Consider the following 22337-nt stretch of genomic DNA (forward strand, 5'->3'; position numbering starts at 1 on the left):
AGGAATGTTTGTTCGGTTCCCAGTGAGTAGCAGAGGTAGGCCAACAACCTTTTATTTTTAGTCCAGTTCTATTGACTTTGCAAATTACAGTAGTTGCAATTTTTTGGAATTTCTGGAAGTAGGCTGATCTTGACTGTCAGTCCTAGTTTCATTGTCATTCTAAGTTTTCATCTTTTGTTTTTGTTTACATGTTCATGAGTATTTTGCTGGAAAACATCCCTCAGTACGGATGTTAGTCAGAAACACTTAAAAATTGGAACTCTCATCTTTTTATTTCTATTTAAACCAGTGGTTCTCAATCTGTGGTCCCTGAACCAGTAGAATCAGCATTACTTGAAAACTAGTTGTTAATAGAAATGCAAATTCTCAGACCCCTCCCCAGACCTACCTAATCAAAGACCCTGGAGGTAGGGCCTCGCAATCTGTCTTAAAAAGCTCTCCAGGCTGACATTTGAGAACCAAAATTAGTGGCTCTCAGATTTTCCTAATCACCTCAAATAATCACCTGGGGAAACTTAAGAAAACCAATTCCCAGCCTCTACTCAGATAAGTTAAGTCAGAATCTCTGGAAGAGAAGATCAGGTTTCAGTACTTTAAAAATACTCACGTAAATGTGAAGATGATTCTAATGTGCTGCTCGAGTGAATAACCAGTCATGAAAACCTTCAACTCATAGGGAGTGAAATGTAATAACCCACAGAATAAAATACGTTTAGAGTTTCAAGAAATACTAGACAGAACTTCACTTTGTAAAGGAGGGAACGAAGTTCCTAGCTTAGATATATTTCTACCATATCACGAAGCCACATGCTTATTACTGTTTGAGGCCTGAGACAAAGTCTTGTACTTCTTTAGTGTTCCTAACCCAGCCCAGTGTTTACACAGCAGGTATTTATACCTAAGTGTTAACTGGCTAAGAAACTAAACAAAAAAACCCTTTTTATGAAGAGACAGTTATTTCCATTCTGTGCATAGAGTAGATGTATGGTTTTGCTGAAAATATGCCACTCCTTCCTGCATAGAACCTAGTAGGTTTAAAGAAGTATCAGTGCCTAAGGCTTTGATAACCTCCACATGAAGAAATGTTCACGGCTCCTCTTTTCACGGTTGAGGTGTTTTCTGGACATGAGAGGCAGCTCCGGGAACCAAATTTTGGCTGGTAAGTGCCCAGTGGACACGATTCACAAGTCTCAAGTCCGCTGTATGAGTAGGTGCCTTGTTTACACTGAGCTGAAAAGAAAAAGGTAATATTATTATCAACAATGATATTAAGCCGCACAAAATTAGCACTGTGTGGGATAGAGTTTTCTGCAACTTAGGACAGAATGAGGAACCCAGAGGGCTCTTTCTCCTGCTAGCTAAGCATATGCATATTGTGGCACCACCATGCTTCTCTATGCTAAGTTTTAGACTATTTCCATTTACTTGCATTATGACCTTTTACAGCGTTTGATGCATAGAACATGTTCAATAAATAGCTGTCAAATGAAGTTAGAAATACATAGCACAGAAGGACACTATGATAGGAACAAGTTGTACACTGGGAATTTGTTCATGTAGAAGTTCTCAATATGTACACTGTTATCCTGAGTGGCGGAAACAAAACCCCAAACCCAGCTAGCGCCTTATAAACTACTCTGACATCTCTGCTTTAAAAAAGAACAGGCTGCTCTAAATAAGAACTAGCTCTGCTACCTCCTCTTACCTAGAGACGCCATTTCATGCAAGGGCTGGTGAGGAGTAGAACATAAAAGTAGACATACCTTCAGGCCCAGAGAGGTGAAGCAACTTTCTAAATTCATAAGGATGATTTGTAGAAGAGGACTTTGGCCAGATGCCCTGACTCCCAGAGTACTGACCTTTCTTTCTGCTTTTGACCGCCAAACAACTCTCCTTTTCACCATTGCTAACATGTTTAGTGCATTTCCAATTATGCAGCACTGCTCTAGAGTTTATATCAGTCATTAAGCACCCACACCTGCATTCAGAACTATGGCAAAGAAGCACGCTTCTGAAATTCCTTATTTTAGGCATGTCTTGCTGCAACCTTAATTATGAGAGAAAATGTTTCCATCAGGAACTCTTATTAAGAATAATAGTTAAAATATTTTGAAAATATTGAATATTTTAGTAGCAAGAATATGTGCGTATGTGCTTGTAGTTATTCATTTCCAAGTAAACGGAGAACTGATCTCATCACATCAGACACTATTCTAACAAAAAGCAATCCAATAATTGCAAAGTGTCATGAAACTTCTTTCCATTAATTAATGTGAGATTCAAGAAAATAATCCAGGTGATAGATACAGTTTGGATGTGGGTGTCTGCCCAAATCTCATGCTGAAATATAATCCCCAGTGTTGGAGGTAGGGCCTGGTGGAGGTGACTGGATCATGCGGGTGGATTTCTCAGGGCTGGCTTAGCATCATACCCTTGGTGCTGTTCCAGTGCTAGTGAGTTCGTTCTTGTGATACCTTATTGTATAAAAGTATGTGGCACCTCCCCTGTCTCTCTTTTTTACTTTTTTTTTTTTTTTTTTTGAGACAGGGTCTTGCTCTGTCCCTCAGGCTGGAGTACAGTGGTGTGATCATAGCTCACTGCAGCCTCCACCTCCCGGGCTCAAGCAATCCTCCCACCTCAGCCTTCCGAGTAACCGGGACTACAGGTGCACACCACCATGCCTGCTAATTTTTGTATTTTTTGTAGAGACAGGATTTTGCCATGTTGCCCAGGCTGGTCTTGAACTCCTTGGCTCAAACTGCCTGCCTGCCTCAGCCTCCCAAAGTTCTGGGATTACAGGTGTGAGCCACCACACATTCCCCTCGCCCTGACTCCCTGCCTTGCTCCTACTTTCTCCGTGTGACATGCCTGCTCCTTATTTGCCATGATTGGAAGCTTCCTGAGGCCACCCCAGAAGCAGATGCTGCTATGCTTCCTGTATAGCCTGCAAAACTATGAGCCAATTAAAACTCTTTTCTTTATAAATTACTCAGTCTCAAGTATTCCTTTATAGCAATGTCAGAATGGCCTAATACACCAGGCTAACTGATGAATGCAGATTGGAGTTTAACTTAGAGCAATGGAATATTTCCAAAAGAAAAGCTAAATGGACTTCGTTAAAGTGGGGGAAACACTCAGGTAATATTTTATGTTTAAAAGAAAGAAAAAATAAATAACATTGCTTTCTGTACACTATTATTTCATTTTATTTGCCATTTAGATTTCAGGACTGTGATGGGGCTTAGGACATCCTACCTGCAAATATTGTACCTTGCCTTGGCATACTGAATATTTCAAGCTAAAGGAAATTTGAGAAAACCATAGAAGCAGGAAAGCGTCTCTGAACTTCTGCCTTTCTTTCCTTTAGGAGATTGTAAAACCTAGAAATAATTCTCTCACCTTCCCCTTTGAAGCAGACTGTAAAACCCTCATGTGAGGAATGCCCACCCTATAACAGGTGGGCAAGAGGAAAAAAATATTCCTATCCCTGAAGACACAGGGACACACTGAAGAATCTGAACAATCAAGACTTGCTAAGCGCCACTTAACTTATTCTCAATAGATCATTCTTCTCCACAAGTATCCTCTTCTTCATCAAATTTAGCGTAAAAATACACAGGTTTTTCTGGTTCATTTCTGAAGGCTCCCATTTCACCTAAAACTTACATTGAATAAATGTGTATGCTTTTCTCTTGCAAATCTATCTTTTGCCATAGGGGCCTCAGACAAGAGCCTAGTATTGGGTGAAGAAAATAAATCTTTCTTTCCTCCAAAAGGGAAACAAAAATTGAGCTTCTTTAGTTGAAATGTCCAGTAAGCCTCTACCTTTACAATCAGAGATGTTTCTTGAATGGATATATTCTGTGTACATCCCAGAGGGGCAAGGCTTGCACTCAAGTTGCCCTTCTTCATCTTGATAGGATCCGATCCGGCAGCTTTCACAGGTGAAATGTTCCAGAGAATAATAGGTTCCCAAAGGGCAACTGACTGCAGAAAAAGCAAACAGGAAACAGCGAATAAACTAAAATGGTGGAACACACTGGGCTCTTTTTTCCTAAGACATGTAAGTAATAAAGCATGCTTGCAGGTGCTATTGTTTATAGGTTAAATTTTATGGCCAGAGGTTTATTCACAAGGTAAACCTTTCAGAAATATGTTCCCAGAAACCAACAGGAAGACATTCTTTTATTTTTTAAAGAAAAAGCAAATTCTTACTGACCAAGCTTAAGGCTTATATAACAGGGGTTTAAAAGTGTGGGTTAAAGCTATGATAAGCCAGATTATCATGAGAAGACAGTTAACAAAGAAAAAGCCGAGGGACAAAAAGGAAAAAACAGTTTGGTTCCCTTGAGGATTTCAGACACTACAAACATTTTCTTAGTTGTTTTTCTGAATGCTTCCCCATTGAAACTGACTGCTTGTCAGTTAGCACCCTCATTTTTTTGAGATTTGATAGGAGTGGCTCAGAAATTCTGAGACGAAAATAGAACATTAAACATTAAACTGAAAAGGCTGCTACCAAAATTAATATCCTTAATGGGGAAGACACTTGAAATTAGCACCTAGGTGATTCTGAGATCGAGTGTGTAATAATTACCCATGTACTCGTTAAACATGCAGATTTCAAGACCCCACCTCCAAATGCATTAGTCCTAGGATAGGGCCTGAGTCAAGATGCATTTTAGGTGATGCGAGATCACACTGAGAAATGAGAAACACCGGTCAATGGGATTACTGATTTTTACTCACAAGTGGGGAGGAAACACGTGCAGGCTTAGAACAACAATTTTAATGTGCTTTTGATGGGCTGAATTTGTCACACTATAAAAAACCCAGCTGAGCTCTTGGACTAGCAATAAGAACTGTGGAAGAAGGACACAAGAACCCATGTTTACGGAGAGATGAACATAAGACTCATGCCATTCGGTTCAGCTGAGTGTACACAGTTCCATTACAGGAGATTTCCTTACCTATAAATGATGATTTCTTTGGGGGAACAGGCTGGAATTGATCCAGATCGTGGCAGTCTAGAATAGGGGTTAAAAGTTAAGGGGTTGGGAGTGGAGAGGGAGAATAGGGAGTGACTGTTTAATGGGCATAGAGTCTCCTCTGAGGGTGATGAAAATGTTTTGGGAATAGAGGTGATGGTTGCACACGATTGTGAATGTACTTCATGCCATTGAATTATATACTTTAAAATGGTTAATTTTATGTTATGTGAACTTCACCTCAATTAAAAAAAAGACTGGTGTTGGCTGCCTCGATGGAATTTTTTGCCACACTACTTACTGTCTTTTATTTTATTTTATTTTTATTTTTGAGACAGTATCACACTCTGTTGCCCAGGCTGGCGTGCAGTGGTGCAATCATAGCTCACTGCAGCCTTGACTTCCGGAGCTCAAGTAATGCTCCCACCTCAGCCTCCTGAGTAGCTGGGACTACAGGCACGCGCCATCATGCTTGGCTAATTTTTAGGGTATTTTTTTTTTTTTTTTGTAGAGATAGGGTTTTGCCATGTTGCCCAGGCTGGTCTCGAACTCCTGGGCTCAAGTGATCCTCCCGCCTTGGCCAAAGTGCAGGGATTACAGGCATGAGCTACTGCACCTGGCCTCCACTTACTGTCTTAATGGGTAAGTCTTATGGGCAAATTCTTAGCCTCTCTGGCTTCAGTTTTTTCATCTGTAAAATGTGCTTAATAAAAATGGTACCTCACAGAGGTGCTAAACAGGATTAAACATGACATGTGCTCAGCTGGAATACAGAAGTGGTCACAAAGTATTCGTTATTATTATTGGAGCTGTTACTGAAAGCTGTGAAGTCTAAAAATCTTTAAATAAAAATCAGATTTGAGTCCCTACCTGAACTAGATTTCTTTTCCTTACCAACAGTAGTTCCTTAGACTCTTGAGACAAAATAGTAATAATAACAACCACACAACAAGAGCAAAATATGTTTCATTTCAATATCCCTTCATAGTTGTAAAATGGCTACACCCATCTTATTTGACCCAGTATGCACCAAATATTTTTGATCACAGGGAACAGTCTTACCACACATACGCCCTCTCAGCACTGAGCCTGGTCTGCAGAAGGGGGAAGCCTTTTTTGTTTCTAATGAATTGCTGTCAGCTATAAGTATTTCTGATGCAAGCTGAAAGGAATACATGGGGTCTTTACTGAGAGTCCTTTTCAGTTTATTTGTGATAGTTTCCAATGTCTGAAGGAGTCGTTGCTGATTTTCCCATTCAAGGGTATCATTTCTTTCATCGGGTAATGGCACACTAGCTGAGATAAAAACAAAACAAAATAAAACATAACACAAACACATGGTGTTTCAGAAAGTCATTTGTAGTTAATTTTTTTACCAAATAGAAATGGCATATTTAAAATCTTTTAGTACTAATAACTGGTCTATAGAAAAAAAATAAAAATCTTTCAGGAAAAATTAATTCAAAGTAAATTTAACCACTATTCACTGAACAACTAAGTAAATACATGGATAAGACTAAGAACCATACAATTTGTTTCAATCCTTCTCTCATTGCTAAATCTATATCACCTTTTTTGGGAGTTCTTTATTATAACATAATAAATTCTTGTAAATTCTTGCATTTTAAAAGTATGCCTTAATCATGCCAAGATGAGAATGAAGTAGGGTGCTTGTGGCCGTGAGACCTACAAAAGACACCTATGATATTGACAGCAAAAGATTGCAAGACTTAGTTAACTGTGCTTTCCCTAATTCTCAATTCCAGAGTCATTTCCTAATAATGATAACAAATGGAAGATTTGAGAAGCAAGTTTCCAACCAAGAATTTTCCATAATATTACTTTTTCAGACAGTTTATCCTTACCTGTGATGTTAAAAATTAACTTAATTTTATAGTCAGATAATGGGGCACTTCTTTTAATCCGTGAAGACCTGGCATTGCCAATGCTTGTTGGTGTTTCTTGCATAGTGTCCAAGAAGTCATCGTAAGAGTAATCCAGCCTATTAGCTGCACCCCAGCCACCTGGTCCTGGAGAGTTGGGGCAGAGACACAAATGATCACACAGTTGCTTTTTCATCAGCATTTAGGTTCTAATGTTAAGCCACAAGTGAAATTACACTTGACTATTTCCTCAAATGCTCATAATATACTCCATACAGGGTTTGGTCTACAATGTTACATACATTGTAATTTCTGGTCACTTCATATTTAATATAGATTACCAATGAAATACACTAAAAGAAGAAAGAAAAATCTCTATGGAGCTACCAGGGCATTTATACCACTCTATCTTTGAGTTAATAGTTAATTATTTTAGCTTTAGAGGTAAATTTTAGAGGTAAATAAGAGCTGGGTGCAAAATTCTAATCCATTTCTACTTCTTTGCAAGGCTTTTCCCAAATCCTTTTTTTCTGTTTCTAAAATTGACCTTATAAACTATTAATATACATAAACAGATCTCCTCTTGTGAAGATAACTCAAGATGCTTTCATCATATTTTAAAGGTAAGGGTAGTTTACAAAGGCAGCACATAAGTTAAATGACTCCATGATACAACCACACTGGAGGCAACAACGGTACGTGGAATTCTCTAGATACCCTTGATATCACTGTGATTAACTGCATGGGTTCAGATTGTGGCTTCTCGATGTATGCTGCTGTATAATCTTAGTCAAGTTACTTTTATCTTTCTGAGCCTCAGTTTCTTCATTTATAAATTGAGATGATTCTTACCTGATAGATTTGTCTGTGGATTAAATGAGACAAAATATATAAGCTGTCAAACTCAGCATTTGACTTATTATAAAACTATATTAATATTATTCTGGCCATACTATTGTTATGTACTTTAGACAATAATTTATATTTATATAGGCCTCTCCACTTAAGTAAACTGTTTTCTGAACTTTTTGACTTTATTTATGCTTTTGGCTATTAAAATTAACTGGGATTAATATTATCTTTTTACTTAAGCCTTTTCTCCACAAGCATTAGGTAGGTGTTAAGAAAAAAATGAGCAAAGAGAGAAGTATTAAAAATGACTATAATTCTAGAAACCACATAGAAATAATCACCACAAACATTTTAGGCAAGCTTTTTTCCCACTATGAATGTATAACTATACACACGGATATACATTTATGCATACGTACATACATACATATACACACACACAAACCTGGAATAAAAACAACACACTTTTAACAAAACAAGATTATACTATGTATGTATTATTTAGTAATCTTTTTCAAATTTTATGGCATTTCTATGTGAAATGGCGGCATAATACTCTCTTGTATGGTACAACACAAACCTGCAGTTTCTATTTTTAGACTTTTAGGTTATTTCAAATTTTTAGGACATCCTTACACATACAGTATTTAATCAAATCTAAGATACCATTGGTTAGAAGATACATCCCAATTTCAGGTCTAAAGGAAAAATACGCATCTCAAAATTTATGAAATGTGGTACATATTTGCACAATGGCATGATTTTTACCTTGAGAAATATTCTTAGAAATGAAATTTCTGGGTCTAAGTGCATGGGCATTTAAAATCCTTTAGATACATATTTTCAAATGCCCTCTTAATTTCTCCTTTCTACACAACGTATGAATATGATTTTTTCCCCATAATTCTTGTTTGTTAATCTGACAGATCAAAAATTGCATTTCACTTTATTTATTTTATTTATTTTATTTTAAGATGGAGTTTTGCTCTTTTTGCCCAGGCTAGAGTACAATGGCATGATCTCGGCTCATTGCAACTTCCACCTCCCAGGTTCAAGTGATTCTCCTGCCTCAGCCTCTCGAGTAGCTGGGATTACAAGCACGTGCCACCACGCTCAGCTAATTTTGTGTATTTAGTAGAGATGGGTTTCACCAGGTTGACCAAGTTGGTCTCTAACTCCTGACCTCAGGTGATTTGCCCACCTCAGCCTCCCAACGTGCTGGGATTACAGTCGTGAGCCACCTTGCCTGGCCTAGTTTTAATTTTGATTACATGATTATTATGAAGTCAAATCAATTTTATTATATTTATTGGTTGTTTATTTTTCATACATTATGACCTGCCAAGGCATGGTTATAAATGTTATACTGATCTTGTGACTACTGGGAATACATTTAGGGAAGAATGCTTGTTTTTTAGTATCACAGGATCATGTGTGCCACCTGCCCATGCCTTCCTCTCAAGAACTGCCATTTGGACCCTTATTAGATGACAAATATTGCTCATCTCATAGACTTGTGATGACAACTGACTCTAGGTGTAATCTTGTGCCCCCACAACCTACCCCAACAATCTGGGAGGGGAAACCTGGATGGTGTTTAACAGAAGAGGGTTGATTATTCTAGATATGTTACTGACAATGCCACCTTACTTTTTCCTATCTAAAACCTTAATTTCCAAAATGTTTACTAAAGTGTTGTACATAATAGTAAACAACTGAAAATAACCCAAAATCTACCAATGGGAACTATTTCTATAAATTATGGTAAACTGATCAATGGGATAATATGTGGCTATTCAAACTGTATTGAAGTAGGATATTTAGTGAATAAAAACGTCCTCAATACAATGTTAATTAAGAATTTGTGTTCAAAATAGTGTCAGTGTATATACAATAAACAGTTATATATATGTAGTAATATGTATATATCATAGTATGGTATGTATACAGTATATATAGTATGGTGTATATATATGTATATCTACATATATATAGTTATAAATATATACATGTATTAACAGGCTTTTTCTGGGGTTGTGGATTATCTTCATTTCATTTTTTGTTTTTAAGCATTTTAAAAATTGTCTAATAAACATTTATGCACAAATGATATTTAAAAGTATTTAAAAATCGAAAGCAACAGTCAACATCACTCTTAATGCTAAATCACCAAAAATATTACAAACATGATTAGTATTTGAAATGGAAAAGATGTCTGCTGTAATGCAAATTAATACTTACCATCTCATAACCTTCTAAGCACATGACTTGTACTTGTTCATTCAATGCTTACAATGGTCACATGAGGTGAGTACTCTTATATAGGTGAGGAAACTGAGGCACAGAGTGTGTTGATAGCTTGCTCAAGATCACACAGCTAGTAGGTAGTGAGGCCAGGATTTTGACTTAAGTAGTTGGTTGTAGAGTCCGCGTATTTAACCACTACACTACTTTGATAACACTATTATTATTATTATCTTTTTTTTTTTTTTTTGATACCTAGTCTCACTTTGTTGCCCAGGCTGGAGTGCAGTGGCATAATCACAGCTCACTGCAGCCTCGAACTCCTGGGCTCAAGGGATCCTCCCACCTCATCCCCATAAATAGCTGGGACTACAGGTGTGTGCCACCATGCCTGGCAAAAAATAATCTTAATAAAAATGTTCAGAGTAAACATAGTAACATATGTTTCTCACAGTAAACATAGAGAAAACATCACAATTCCACTTAAAGATATATTAGACTTGAATAAATGAAATCTTAACATATTTTTGGTGAGGAATCTGAATATTTTACATGTGTAACTATTTTATGTTAATGACTTCATTGTAACTTACATTGAATGCCATATCAAAGTTGCTGTTAGGACTTTATTACTATTCTCTTTTAGGATACACCAACATTTGAATTTTACCAGCATACGTGACTTGGTTTTCTTAGTTTTTGTCATTTTTAAGAATCCTGGTAAATAATTTTAAATAATTTATTTGTTACTAAAATTTGATATATCCTTAGTGATCATTCAGCACATTATCAAATTATTTAGCCAACTTAAAATACTTGATGAATACATTAACAAAAGTTAACGTTTCTAGTTTGCCTCACTTTTCTGGAATTATTCTTATTTTGCAGATTAGTCTTGCCAACTACCGATGCCACAGAATTTAATTACCAATTGCAAAGCCATTTTCATAGTCATAGTTATATTCTAGGCAATATTTTTTGGTCAGGTTCTCCTCCAGTCTGCAATCAATGTCCTCTGCATCACTACAAAATGATGGGACCTGCAAGTAAAAAATGAAGAGGATAAAGTGTAAATCACTTTCCTGCATGCCTTGGATAAAAACTTTGCTCCCCCGGCCTTCACATCTCCATCAGCAGGAGGGAAGGGAGGGCCCCAGAGCTCTGCACATTCCTCAAAGGGATTCTGACCCTCCTCCCCTGCGGCCTCTAACTGTCTGTTGGTCACCAGGATTAGTTTCACACCTTTTATCTCTGTTTATGTCACTCACCATGAGAAACCCAGGGCTCCTGGGATATCTCCTGGCTCTAAATCTTCATCCTATATGGCTCCTTGGAACCCTTTCTCTGACCCCATCTTCCACTCCTCTTCCCCAATCCCCCAAGCCTTCCTCTATGCCCTCTGAAGCTCAGTCAGTAATTAGCAAATCTGTTAGTTTCTACCTCTTCTCTTTATGTTCTCTTCACCTTTGCCCTAAAACCTTTCCAATTTTCTGGAACTTTTCCCAGAAAATATTCTAGAAATACTAGAAATTCCAGAATCCTGGAATTGGTGGCAGGACTGGAAGTGGAGGAAGGTCCTTCTCACTATTTATTGCTGTTTCCAGATCACACTCCCTCACATCTCCTTAAAGGCTCACAGTTCTGAAGCTCATGCCATCAACTCTACCATTCATTGACCCTTCTGGTGACAGTCACCTGCAGCATTTACCCTCTGTGTCACTCCCTCATTCCAAGAACATTTGGTAACTGTCCTGTTATAGTTCTTGGTGATTTCTATAGACACCAAGCAAATCCTTCCATCTCCTTGGATTCTCAGTTCCTTTCCCTCTTCTTTCTTGTATTATAGCTTTACTCTGTCACTCTCTCCCGTAGTCATACCCTCAGACCTTGTCATTGTCAGAAACTGCACCTTCTCCTCTTCTCAGGAATCCAACAGTTCCTTGACTTCATCAGAATGTATAATCCATTGACCCTAGTGCCTCTCCTTTAGCCCCTCATGTCTTCATGTCTTTGTTTACTCATCTAAAATTCCATAGTCCATCACCATGGAATGTCTCCTCCCTTGCAAGCCTCTTCCTCAATTTGTTTGTCTGGACAACACTTACCCTTGGTTAAATTAATCATTCTGCTTTCCCACACCTGTACTACATGGTCAACTAAGGCTTGAGAAAAAATGTAACCTTGCTGGCTGCCAATCTTACCACAATTCTTTAGCATACTTATTCATCCTTTCTTAGAAAATTATTTTATACCACCTTCTCTCTTCTTAAGCCTCCAACAACTCCTCCCCATTCTTACTCTCAGATGATCATCTTTTTACGCTGATCAAAATTGAACTCAGAAAAGAGACTTCGTTCACACACTTCCATCCTCATGAGTACCCAGTACCTAGACCTATGCCCTTTTACACTCTGCCTCCTTGACTCTTCTTTTTATCCCACAATCTACCTCCAATGTATCAGCAAGTCCTACTGAATCTACTTTCAGAAGATATAAAAAAATCCAATAACTTCTCACCACCTCCAGTGCCCCCCAAGCCACCATCATCTCTTGCTTTCCTTTCCTATGTGGTTTTTTTACTTTCTTCTCTTACCTTTTGCTTCTCCTAGAGCCCAAAGTCATCAGTAAGTTGTTCCCTCAGATGGCTTTCCATCTCAATCAGAGTAAAAGGCAAAGATTTACAGTGACTTTCAAGGCTCTCCACAGTCTGATTTCTCTTCTTACTCCCATCTCCTCTTCCACATGTGATTTCTGTGACCATGTATCACTCAGTCCTTCATCCTCTCTACCTTTGCCACTCTGACGTCTTTATGGTGGTTCAAACTCCGAAACACACTCCTGCCTCTGGGCCTTTGCACTTGCTGCTCCCTCTGCCTGGAACGCTTTTCCCCTAGATATGCTCATGGCTCACTGCCTCACTCCTTCAGGCCTCTTCTCAAATAGGAACCTAGCGAGGCTTTACCATCTTCTGTTTTATTTTATTCCATAGCATACGCCATCTGACATGCTACATATTTTCCTTGTAATTTGTTTATTGTTGGTGTATTTATCAACACGTAAATTCTGTGAGCACAGGGAGTTTTGCCTGTTTATTCAGATCTAAATCCCTAGTGTCTACAATAGGATATACTTACTAAATATTTATTAAATGAACAAATAAGCATTTAATAGTACATTCTAATCCCTTATAGCATCTTTAACCTGCTACAATTTAGTGTCTGGTAGACACTGAGTCTAACACATACAAAAATATTTAATATTTTAAAGATTTCTTTACCACTTTGGGGTGGAGTATAATTAGCATGAGTGTATTGTTGCCTTTCAAGTATAGGTCTATAGTAACAGAGGCCTAATGGGTGTAATATTTTCTTGGTTTGCTAGCAACAGTGACAACATTATTTCTCTTTTTGGAATTTGGTTTTATTGAATAGATTTAAATATAACATTTTTAATAAGTGTTTTTGAATGGACATTCGTTAATATGTTAGGTGTATTGTATGCTTGGCATACAGTAAGCAGCACAATAAAATGTTAGCAAATAAATAAAGTGCTACCCAGTCTACAAGGCATACAAATATGTATCTAGCATGGTTCCTGCCTTGAAGATGTTCAATACAGTTATATATATTGCTCTGCTTTCTTTTCTTTTTGCTTTTCTTTCTTTCTTCTTTTTTTTTGGGGGGGGTGGGGGAGGCAGTCTTGCTCTGTTGCCCAGGCTGGAGTACATGGCGTGATCTGGCTCACTGCAACCTCCACCTCCCAGGTTCAAGTGATTCTCCTGCCTCAGCCTCCTGAGTAGCCGGGATTACAGGCACACATCACCACACCTGGCTAGTTTTTTTTTTGTATTTTTAGTAGAGACGGGGTTTCACCATATTAGCCAGGCTGGTCTCAAACTCCTGACCTCGTGATCCACTCACCTCGGCCTCCCAAAGTGCTGGGATTACAGGCGTGAGCCACTGCACCTGGTCTGTTTTTTAATAATTGTTGTAAGTGTCCTTTCTAAACAAAAATGCATCTTTTAAATCTTTTAAATGTATAATTATCTTTTAAGTGTCCAATTATCTTCTTATCATAAACAAAATACCACCTACTATGTTAGGCATTTTTGTCAGACTTTAAATAATAAAGACATTCTCAAACCATCCAGATCTTAAGCTTCTCTGACTTCCTAAGGATGTTTTAAAAGATTCAAAAACGTTTTAATGCATATTTACTTCTAAGTCATTCTAGAAGTTCAAAATCTATGAATAATTTTAAATATTAGGTACATGTCTGGATCACAAAGAAGAGGGAAATAGGATGAGAAATTGCAGTTGTAAATGACTCAGAAAGGCTATGAAAGCCTTAATAACGTCCTTTATAAAAGGACAATCAATGACTATTATTGATGTACCATTTTTCCCAAGGTAGTCTCAAATGCTTCAGAAAACTTCTTCATCAGATCTGTGTCATCACAACGTGCTGCTTTGTAGAACATCTCAAAGGACTTGAACCCGTGGTTTGCAAAACGTTTTTCTAGAAAATGTTGGACAAAACAGCTTCAGTTGGTTAGTGTTTTTAAAACAAAGATTTGACTTTCTATGAAATAATTGAAACTTAATGTTTTGATTCTAACATAATTTGTAGGATTGTTATAAAAACAAGAGATGGCAGTTAAGGAGAGTTTCTAGGCATTAACTGATCATAATAAACCATGCACCAAGCAGCACTGGACTCGGTTATCCAGTGAAGAGTTTGCTTTTGATATATTATTCTTTATCTTCCACTCATACAAAAAAGTGAGTATTTAAGGGAAGAAGATATATAAAAATTGTTTTCATTATATTCCTGGGAATTTTTGAAAAATCCTGGCTGGCTCAAAGTTATTATATCTTAGATAGCATACATATTATATTTTCAAAAATTAGGCATTGAAATATTTCTAAATATTACTTTTCTGCAACCATATTCCTTGAAAGTGTAATTGTCATAAAGATAAATTTCTCCCTGGATCAAAAGCTTGCACGGTAGACTTTGCAAAATGCCCCTGAAGAATTCAGGGACAGTGTCCTACTAGCATCCCGCTGTCTCAATCTATGAAAGAAGTGAATGGTATTGTTTCTATTTACTACTGCAGTCTGGAGGGAAAATAGCTCTGTTAAGTGGGTTTCATATTTTTTTCCAAGACACTGGTATTTAAATTCCATCTATGGTAGTGAATCAAAGATTCACTTCAGAGAATATTTATTTCCACTAAATGAATGCATTAGATTATTTTTATAATGATGTTTATTTAATATTATAGAATGGTTTAAAATCTATGTCAAATATGAAAGACTGTGATTGACGTATTTTATTCCATCACATATGTTAGATTTTATTTTAAAGTCAGCTCTTCTGCAGACTATAAGAATTTTTTCTCTATTTTTTTGTGCAACAGGGTCTCATTCTGTTTTAGGCATTAACTGATCATAATAAAACACGTACCAAGCAGCACTGGACTCAGTTATCCAGTGAAGAGTTTGCTTTTGATATATTATTCTTTATCTTCCATTCATAGCTGAAGTACAGTGACGTGAATCAAAGTTCACTGCAGCCTCCTTGAACTCCAGGGCTCAAGCGATTTTCCCACCTCAGCCTCCTGAATAGCTGGGACCACAGGAGCACACCACCATGCCCAACCATTTTTTTTTTTTTTTTGTAGAGATGGTAGTCTGGTCTTGAACTCTTGGGCTCAAGTGATCCACCCACCTCAGCCTTCCAAAGTGCTGGGATTACAGGTATAAGTCACCATGCCTGGCCACTATGAAACTTGAAATTCATGTTTACAGGTTCAGAATTACACATTAGTCAAGTCTCTAGATATTTCTAATAAATAACGAGAAGGCTCAGATGGTTCTGCCTTAAACTGAATCTTGTCCTACAGCAATACAATTTATAACAAGACTCTAGTGGCTAATATTTTAAATCCAGGAAAGAGTAATTCTCTTATTCACAAACATTTCAAATTCATGGCACCATTTTCCACTAATTCCTATTATAAGGCAATTTTCTTCTTTAACATTTAGAAATGTACACACATTCACACACATTAAAGAAGTCTAGAATAAAATTAAAACTTACTGGCACAGTCTGGCCATTCAGTGGTATATGTTGGTTTCCAGACACCATCTTCATAAGCACAATAATACTTGTCAGTAGACCCTTCTGTAAAATCATAGCCCTCCAAGCAAGTTAACGTACAGTTGACTCCAGTACTATCTTGAGCACATATAAAATCCCCATTTATAGGTGTGAATGGAATTTCACAGGGAGAACCTGTGTTAAAAAAATTGTATTATTCATATATAGTGGTACAAGAAGCATAAATTAAATTCCAGGAACTTAAGTGGAATTTTGAAAAGGACTCCTTCTGTCTACCACTATTTCTAGAAAAGCTTTTACCATATGTCTTTAGTGCAAGAGAAGGACAACGCCTGCTTTTTGGTCCTAGATTGACATACATTGAAAAGCTGTACCTATGTGTAATTAGAGGTTGTGCATAGTTTTAGAAAAAGGTAAAGTACTTCTGACTTGGAGTTATTATCATTATTATTATTATTATTTTGAGACAGAGTCTTGCTCTGTCGCCCAGGCTGGAGTGCAGTGGTGCTATCTCGACTCACTACAGCCTCCACCTCCTGGGTTCAAGCAATTCTTGTGCCTCGGCCTCCTGAGTAGCTGGGACCACAGTCACATGCCACCATGCCTGGCTAATTTTTTTATTTTTAGTAGAGACAGGGTTTTACTAATGTTGGCCAGGCTGGTCTCAAATTCCTGATCTCAAGTGATCCACCCGCCTCAGCCTCCCAAAGCACTGGGATTACAGGCATGAGTCACCATGCCCTGCCCTTATTTTTGACATTCCTTTAATAAAAGCAAAAACCAGATAACATTATACAGCAAATATATTTTCAGAATCTGTTTTCTCAAACATTTAAAATAGGATTATGTCAATAATACATTGTAACCTTAGAGAAAATGTTAACGAAATGTTAACTAAAGACTATTCTGGGAGAAAATATTTTTATCTATCACAAGGTCAAGGAATGACAATGGAAAACCTAAATAAAACCTGTCGGTCTTCTAACTGTAAAAATCTAATGCTCATAGCCTATTTTCTTTCATAAAACAGAGCACTATAGCAATGACATGTATCAAATGTCAACTAGAATTCTGGGGGCTTATGAAGACAATACCTTTTATGACAATATGGATATCACATGTCCTGTTATTGCCCGAGGGGTCAGTGGCTGTATACTGTACTATAGTCTCCCCTTGAGGGAAAAGGTCTCCTTGTGTATGACTTCTCGTAATGACCAATTCAGCCCCTGGAAAGGAAAGAAGGCAGCCAATTTTGGGGTTGTATTCACATTATTTTACTTTATTTTTTTTTTGAAACAGTCTTACTCTGTTGTCCAGGTTGGAGTGCAATGGCATGATCTCAGCTTACTGCAACCCGGGATTATAGGCGCTTGCCACCACGCCCAGCTAATTTTTGTATTTTTAGTGGAGACAGGGTTTCACCATGTTGGCCAGGCTGGTCTTGAACTCCTGACCTCAGGTTATCTGCCCATCTTGGCCTCCCAAAGTCCTGGGATTACAGATGTGAGTCACCGCGCCCAGCCTGTAGTCACTTTATTAGTCTCTTATTTGATTTGAAGTTTCATGTCCTACTTATGCAAATCAGTTGGGCATTCCGTGTTGCTTTGCCCACTAGTAGAAAATAAAAGATTTAATATTTATACAGTAACATAGAAATAGTAGATTCAACAACCCCATTAAATTAAGGCTTTCTTTGATAAACAACTGATTTTCTCAAAGTCCTTTGAGATGTCCTACAAAGCAACTAGGCAATAGGTAAGTCTGCTACAACATTGGGATTTTAATTAAGAAATTACTTAATTTGCATTTTTTGTTGTTCTCTGGGTTTTACTGAAACCCTTAAAATAAACTTCAGTTGTATTTGCTTAGTTTTTTTCTACTATCTTATGATCTTTTATAATTTTATTTGTCAAGTATTTAAGAACTGAGTCTGAATATATAGACCTGCAGTAGAGATGCTGATAAAATGCATGGTTTCTGCCTCTAGAACCACATAAGCTTGGAGACTCAAGAAATTCATTAGAACCCTGCTAGGTACAACACCTAGTGCAGGTTCAACAAATGCCCATGGGATACTGAATTAGGAAAACCCTCATGGATAGGTAAGTTTAATAACGTTAACTTATAATTATCCTAGCATTAAAACATGTTAACTTATATAATTATTGATTCTCCTTAGACAGTTTTTATTTGCCTTTTCTCTTTTATCCTATTAAAAAGCTTTTTAAAATAAAAAAGAATTCAGTGCTACTATGCTGACGACAAAGTCCTTGTCACCTCACCTGAGTTGTCTGAGAATTGAGGCTCATCCCAGCTTGCAGCATACACCTTCTCTGAGACCTGGATGGGAGGTGGAGATCTGCACCAGTCTATGACAGGTGGTTCTACATCTAAAGAACGTGAAATCAAATAAGTTACAACTGATATTCATAAATGATAAGGAGGTTTTCAAAAGAGAACTGAAGTCAGTTTGTGCTGGCAGACAGCCTTGAGCTTGTAAGAAACAAGGCTGACCCTGTGGCTCCTTTGATGTCTTTTCCCTGATCTCCAACATCAAAGGAAAGAGCTGCTTTTGCTATACTGCCCCCTATCTGTTGAAGAAAAAAATGCCACCTTCCTAAAATTATCTTGGGCACAAGTGTGTGAAAGGCAATTCCTGACGTGGTGGGCATTTAAATTGTGAGTTCTGTCCACAGTCATTGAGCTGACCCAACTGGAAGGGAAGAGAACCATTCCAGACAAGCTGAAGGAATGAAATGACCACACCTGTCATTCCCATGATGTTCCTCTTATCTGAAGGGTCAAGACAAGGGCTAATAGATGGCTAAATGGAAGGACCATGGGCCAGAGATCCGAGTCATGCTGAAAAATAAGCATGATGTCAGTGTGGGTGGGCTACTGCTGGGAGGCCAGGAGATTATTTCCAGAGGTGGAACATTGGAGCTAAAGATTTCTAAGGTTGGCAAATTCTAGGTGAAGACAAAGAACAAAGTGGGAACCTGGAAGTGGGGAAAGGAGACAGAGGATGAAAACCATGCTAGAAGTTAAAGCACTGGGAGTCTGTGTTGTTGAGCACTGGAACCCAGGCTGAAGGGTGGATGTGAGGTGGGGTGAGTGAGCCAGGTTTCAAAGCCATGATTCAATGTGGTGGAGTTTTTAGGATGTCAATAAAGAACAATAAAGTGGGTGTATAATCTAGGCAAGACCATTGAGGACATAGGCATGGGCAAAGATTTTATGACAAAAACATGAAAACCAATTGCAACAAAAGCAAAAATTGACAAATGGGATCTAATTAAACCAAAGAGCTTCTGCACAGCAAAATAAACTATTATCAGACTGAACAGACAACCTACAGAATGGGAGAACATTTTTGCAATCTATCCATCTGATGAATATCTAACATCCAGAATCTATAAGGAACTTACATTTACAAGAAAAAAACAACCCCCATTAAAAAGTGGGCAAAGGGCATGAACAGACACTTTTTTAAAAAAGACATTTATGCAGCCAACAAACATATGAAAAAAAGCTCAACATCACTGATCAATAGAGAAATGCAAATCAAAACCACACTGAGATACCATCTCACATCAGTTGGAATGGCAATTATTAAACAGTCAAGAAACAACAGATGCTAACAAGGCTGTGGAGAAATAAGAACGCTTGTACACTGTTGGTAGGAATGTAAATTAGTTCAACCATTGTGGATGACAGTGTGGTGACTCCTCAAAGACCTAGAACAAGAAATACCATTTGAACCAGCAATCCCATTACTGGGTATATACCCAAAGTAATATAAATCCTTCTATTACAAAGATACATGCACGTGTATGTTCATTACAGCACTACTCACAATAGCAAAGACATGGAATCAACCCAAATGCCCTCCAATGATAAACTGGATAAAGAAATTGTGGTACATACACACCATGGAATACTATGCAGTCATAAAAAGGAACAAGATCAGGTCCTTTGCAGAGACATGGATGGAGTTGGAAGCCATTATCCTCAGCAAACTAACACAGGAAGAAAACCAAACACCGTATGTTCTCACTTATAAGTGGGAGTTCAACAATGAGAACACTTGGACACAGGGAGGGGAACAACACACCCTGGGGTCTTTTAGGGGTTGGAGGAGAAGGGGAGCATCAGGATAAACAGCTAATGCATGCGGGGCTCAATACCTAGGTGATGGGTTGACAGGTACAGCAAACCAACATGGCACACATTTACCTATGTAACAAACTTGCACATCCTGCACTTGTATCCTGACTTAAAATTAAATTAAATTAAAAAGGAGGGTGTATAGGAAATAATTTTATTTTAATTTAATTATGCATTTTATACATCTGAAATATTCTTATTACATGCCTTTGAGGTTTGAGGGAGATAGCAAAAACATCATTTTTCTAATTTTGTAGGTGAGGAATGTTAGACGAGGCAAACTTAAGAAACTTGCTTGAGGTCAGTAAGCTATTAAATTGTAGCCACAAGCATTAAGACCAAGTATTCCTATCCAAGAAACATGCAAATAAATACTCTGAAATTAACTGAACTGCACCTGTGAGAATATATGGATTCCCATTTTCAGCTAAGTCTCGTGAACATATGTTCAATTTTTGTCTTTTCCTCATGTTTGTTATTTCATTAGTGCAGACCTTAGGTTTATTACTTTACTACACTGTACACTCTGTAGACCAGTGATGCAGTCCCTTTTGTTCAGATCTCCACTAGATAGCACAGCATCTGTTCTATAACAGGTGCTCAAAACAAGTTGCTGAATAAAGGATAAAGCAATGCTCATAGCAGGTCAGTGTACTTTGAGAATGCTGAATCAAGTCAATTCATAGCTAAATTTACAAATCCGGTAGTATTTACTATTTTGCCAAAAGAAATGACAATTGAATATTCAAAGATTTTCTGAGCATATCTGATTTTATTCAGATGTTTTAAAGTTAAATCACAGGTGCAAGAGGGCAGTAAGGCTTGGTCAATCACTTTCAAAAGAATTGGAGGTGCCAGCAGATGTACTGTCTCCAAAGGAGAGGGACAGCCCACGTCAAAGCAAGTGAGACAGCACTCTGTGGCAGCCAAGGAGAAGCATTCCTGGCTTGCGTCTCATTTATCAGGGTGACACCAACACCCTGAAGAAAATAAGAAAAATGTAAGCTTTGGTGTATTTTCTTTCTCTCTCTGTCTCTCTGTCCCTTTCTGTCTGTTTCTGTCTGTCTGTCTCTCTCTCTTTCTCTCTCTCTCCCTCTCTCTCCCTATATCCCTCTCTGCTTCTGCTTCCATCTTCCCCTGCTTCATCTTCCTTCTCCTTCTTTCTCTTTCTTTCTCTCTCTCTCTTTTTTTTTTTTTAGATGGAGTCTCTCTCTGTCCCCCAGGCTGGAGAGCAGTGGCGTGATCTTGGCTTACTGCAACCTCCGTCTCCCGGATTCAAGCAATTCTCCTGCTTCATTCTCCCAAATAGCTGAGAATACAGTCATGTGTCACCACACCCAGCTGATTTTCGTACTTTTAGTAGAGACAGGGTTTCAACATGTTGGCCAGGCTGGTCTCGAATTCCTGACCTCAGGTGATTCATCTGCCTCGGCCTCCCAATGTCCTGTGATTACAGGTGTGAGCCACCATGCCTGGACCTTCTCTCTCTTTTTCTCTCTCTCTCTCTCTCTTTTTGAGATGGAGTTTTGCTCTTGTTGCCCAGGCTGGAGTGCAAGGGTGCGATCTTGGCTCACTGCAACCTCCACCTCCTAGGTTTAAGCAATTCTCCTGCCTCAGTCTCCCAAGTAGCTGGGATTACAGTCATGTGCCACCACACCTGGCTAATTTTGTATTTTTAGTAGAGATGGGGTCTCTCCACATTGGTCAGGCTGGTCTGGAATTCCCCACCTCAGGTGATCCGCCTGCCTTGGCCTCCCAAAGTGCTGGTATTACAGGGTGAGCCACCACGCCCGGCCCTCTCTCTTTTATAATTTGGGAATTCAGTTAAAGTCTAGTAGCCACTCGAGTACACATTTCACATTTCACTATGTTGACTCTTCATTATGAAAAATTAAAACTTGGCAAACTTTTGACCACATTTCCAAGTCTAAAATCACTGTGTCAGATTTTTGAGAATCCAACATATTTTTCATGCAAATGGAAATGCTCATGTTTAAAACAACATGGAAAAAGGAATTTTTAAAAACTAAGCCTTGTGAAATAGTCGGATTTTTACTGGATTTCTTTCATCTACTTT

General features: G+C 38.0%; 1 protein-coding gene across 1 annotated transcript in view; it reads right to left on the reverse strand.

The window, feature by feature from the left end:
• LOC105481061 (sushi, von Willebrand factor type A, EGF and pentraxin domain containing 1) overlaps positions 1 to 22337 on the reverse strand; it is a 224458-nt gene that overhangs the window by 111595 nt on the left and 90526 nt on the right. The window contains exons 10-18 of the mRNA XM_011740343.3: positions 18376 to 18483; positions 17188 to 17319; positions 16073 to 16267; positions 14364 to 14485; positions 10896 to 11007; positions 6854 to 7018; positions 6051 to 6284; positions 3826 to 3987; positions 1069 to 1230 (exon numbers count right to left, since the gene is read on the reverse strand). Of these exons, the coding sequence (XP_011738645.2) occupies positions 1069 to 1230; positions 3826 to 3987; positions 6051 to 6284; positions 6854 to 7018; positions 10896 to 11007; positions 14364 to 14485; positions 16073 to 16267; positions 17188 to 17319; positions 18376 to 18483 (1392 nt within the window). The remainder of the gene's footprint in view (positions 1 to 1068; positions 1231 to 3825; positions 3988 to 6050; positions 6285 to 6853; positions 7019 to 10895; positions 11008 to 14363; positions 14486 to 16072; positions 16268 to 17187; positions 17320 to 18375; positions 18484 to 22337) is intronic.

The sequence above is a fragment of the Macaca nemestrina genome, chromosome 14 (genome assembly GCF_043159975.1).
Source record: "Macaca nemestrina isolate mMacNem1 chromosome 14, mMacNem.hap1, whole genome shotgun sequence".
NCBI lineage: Eukaryota > Metazoa > Chordata > Mammalia > Primates > Cercopithecidae > Macaca > Macaca nemestrina.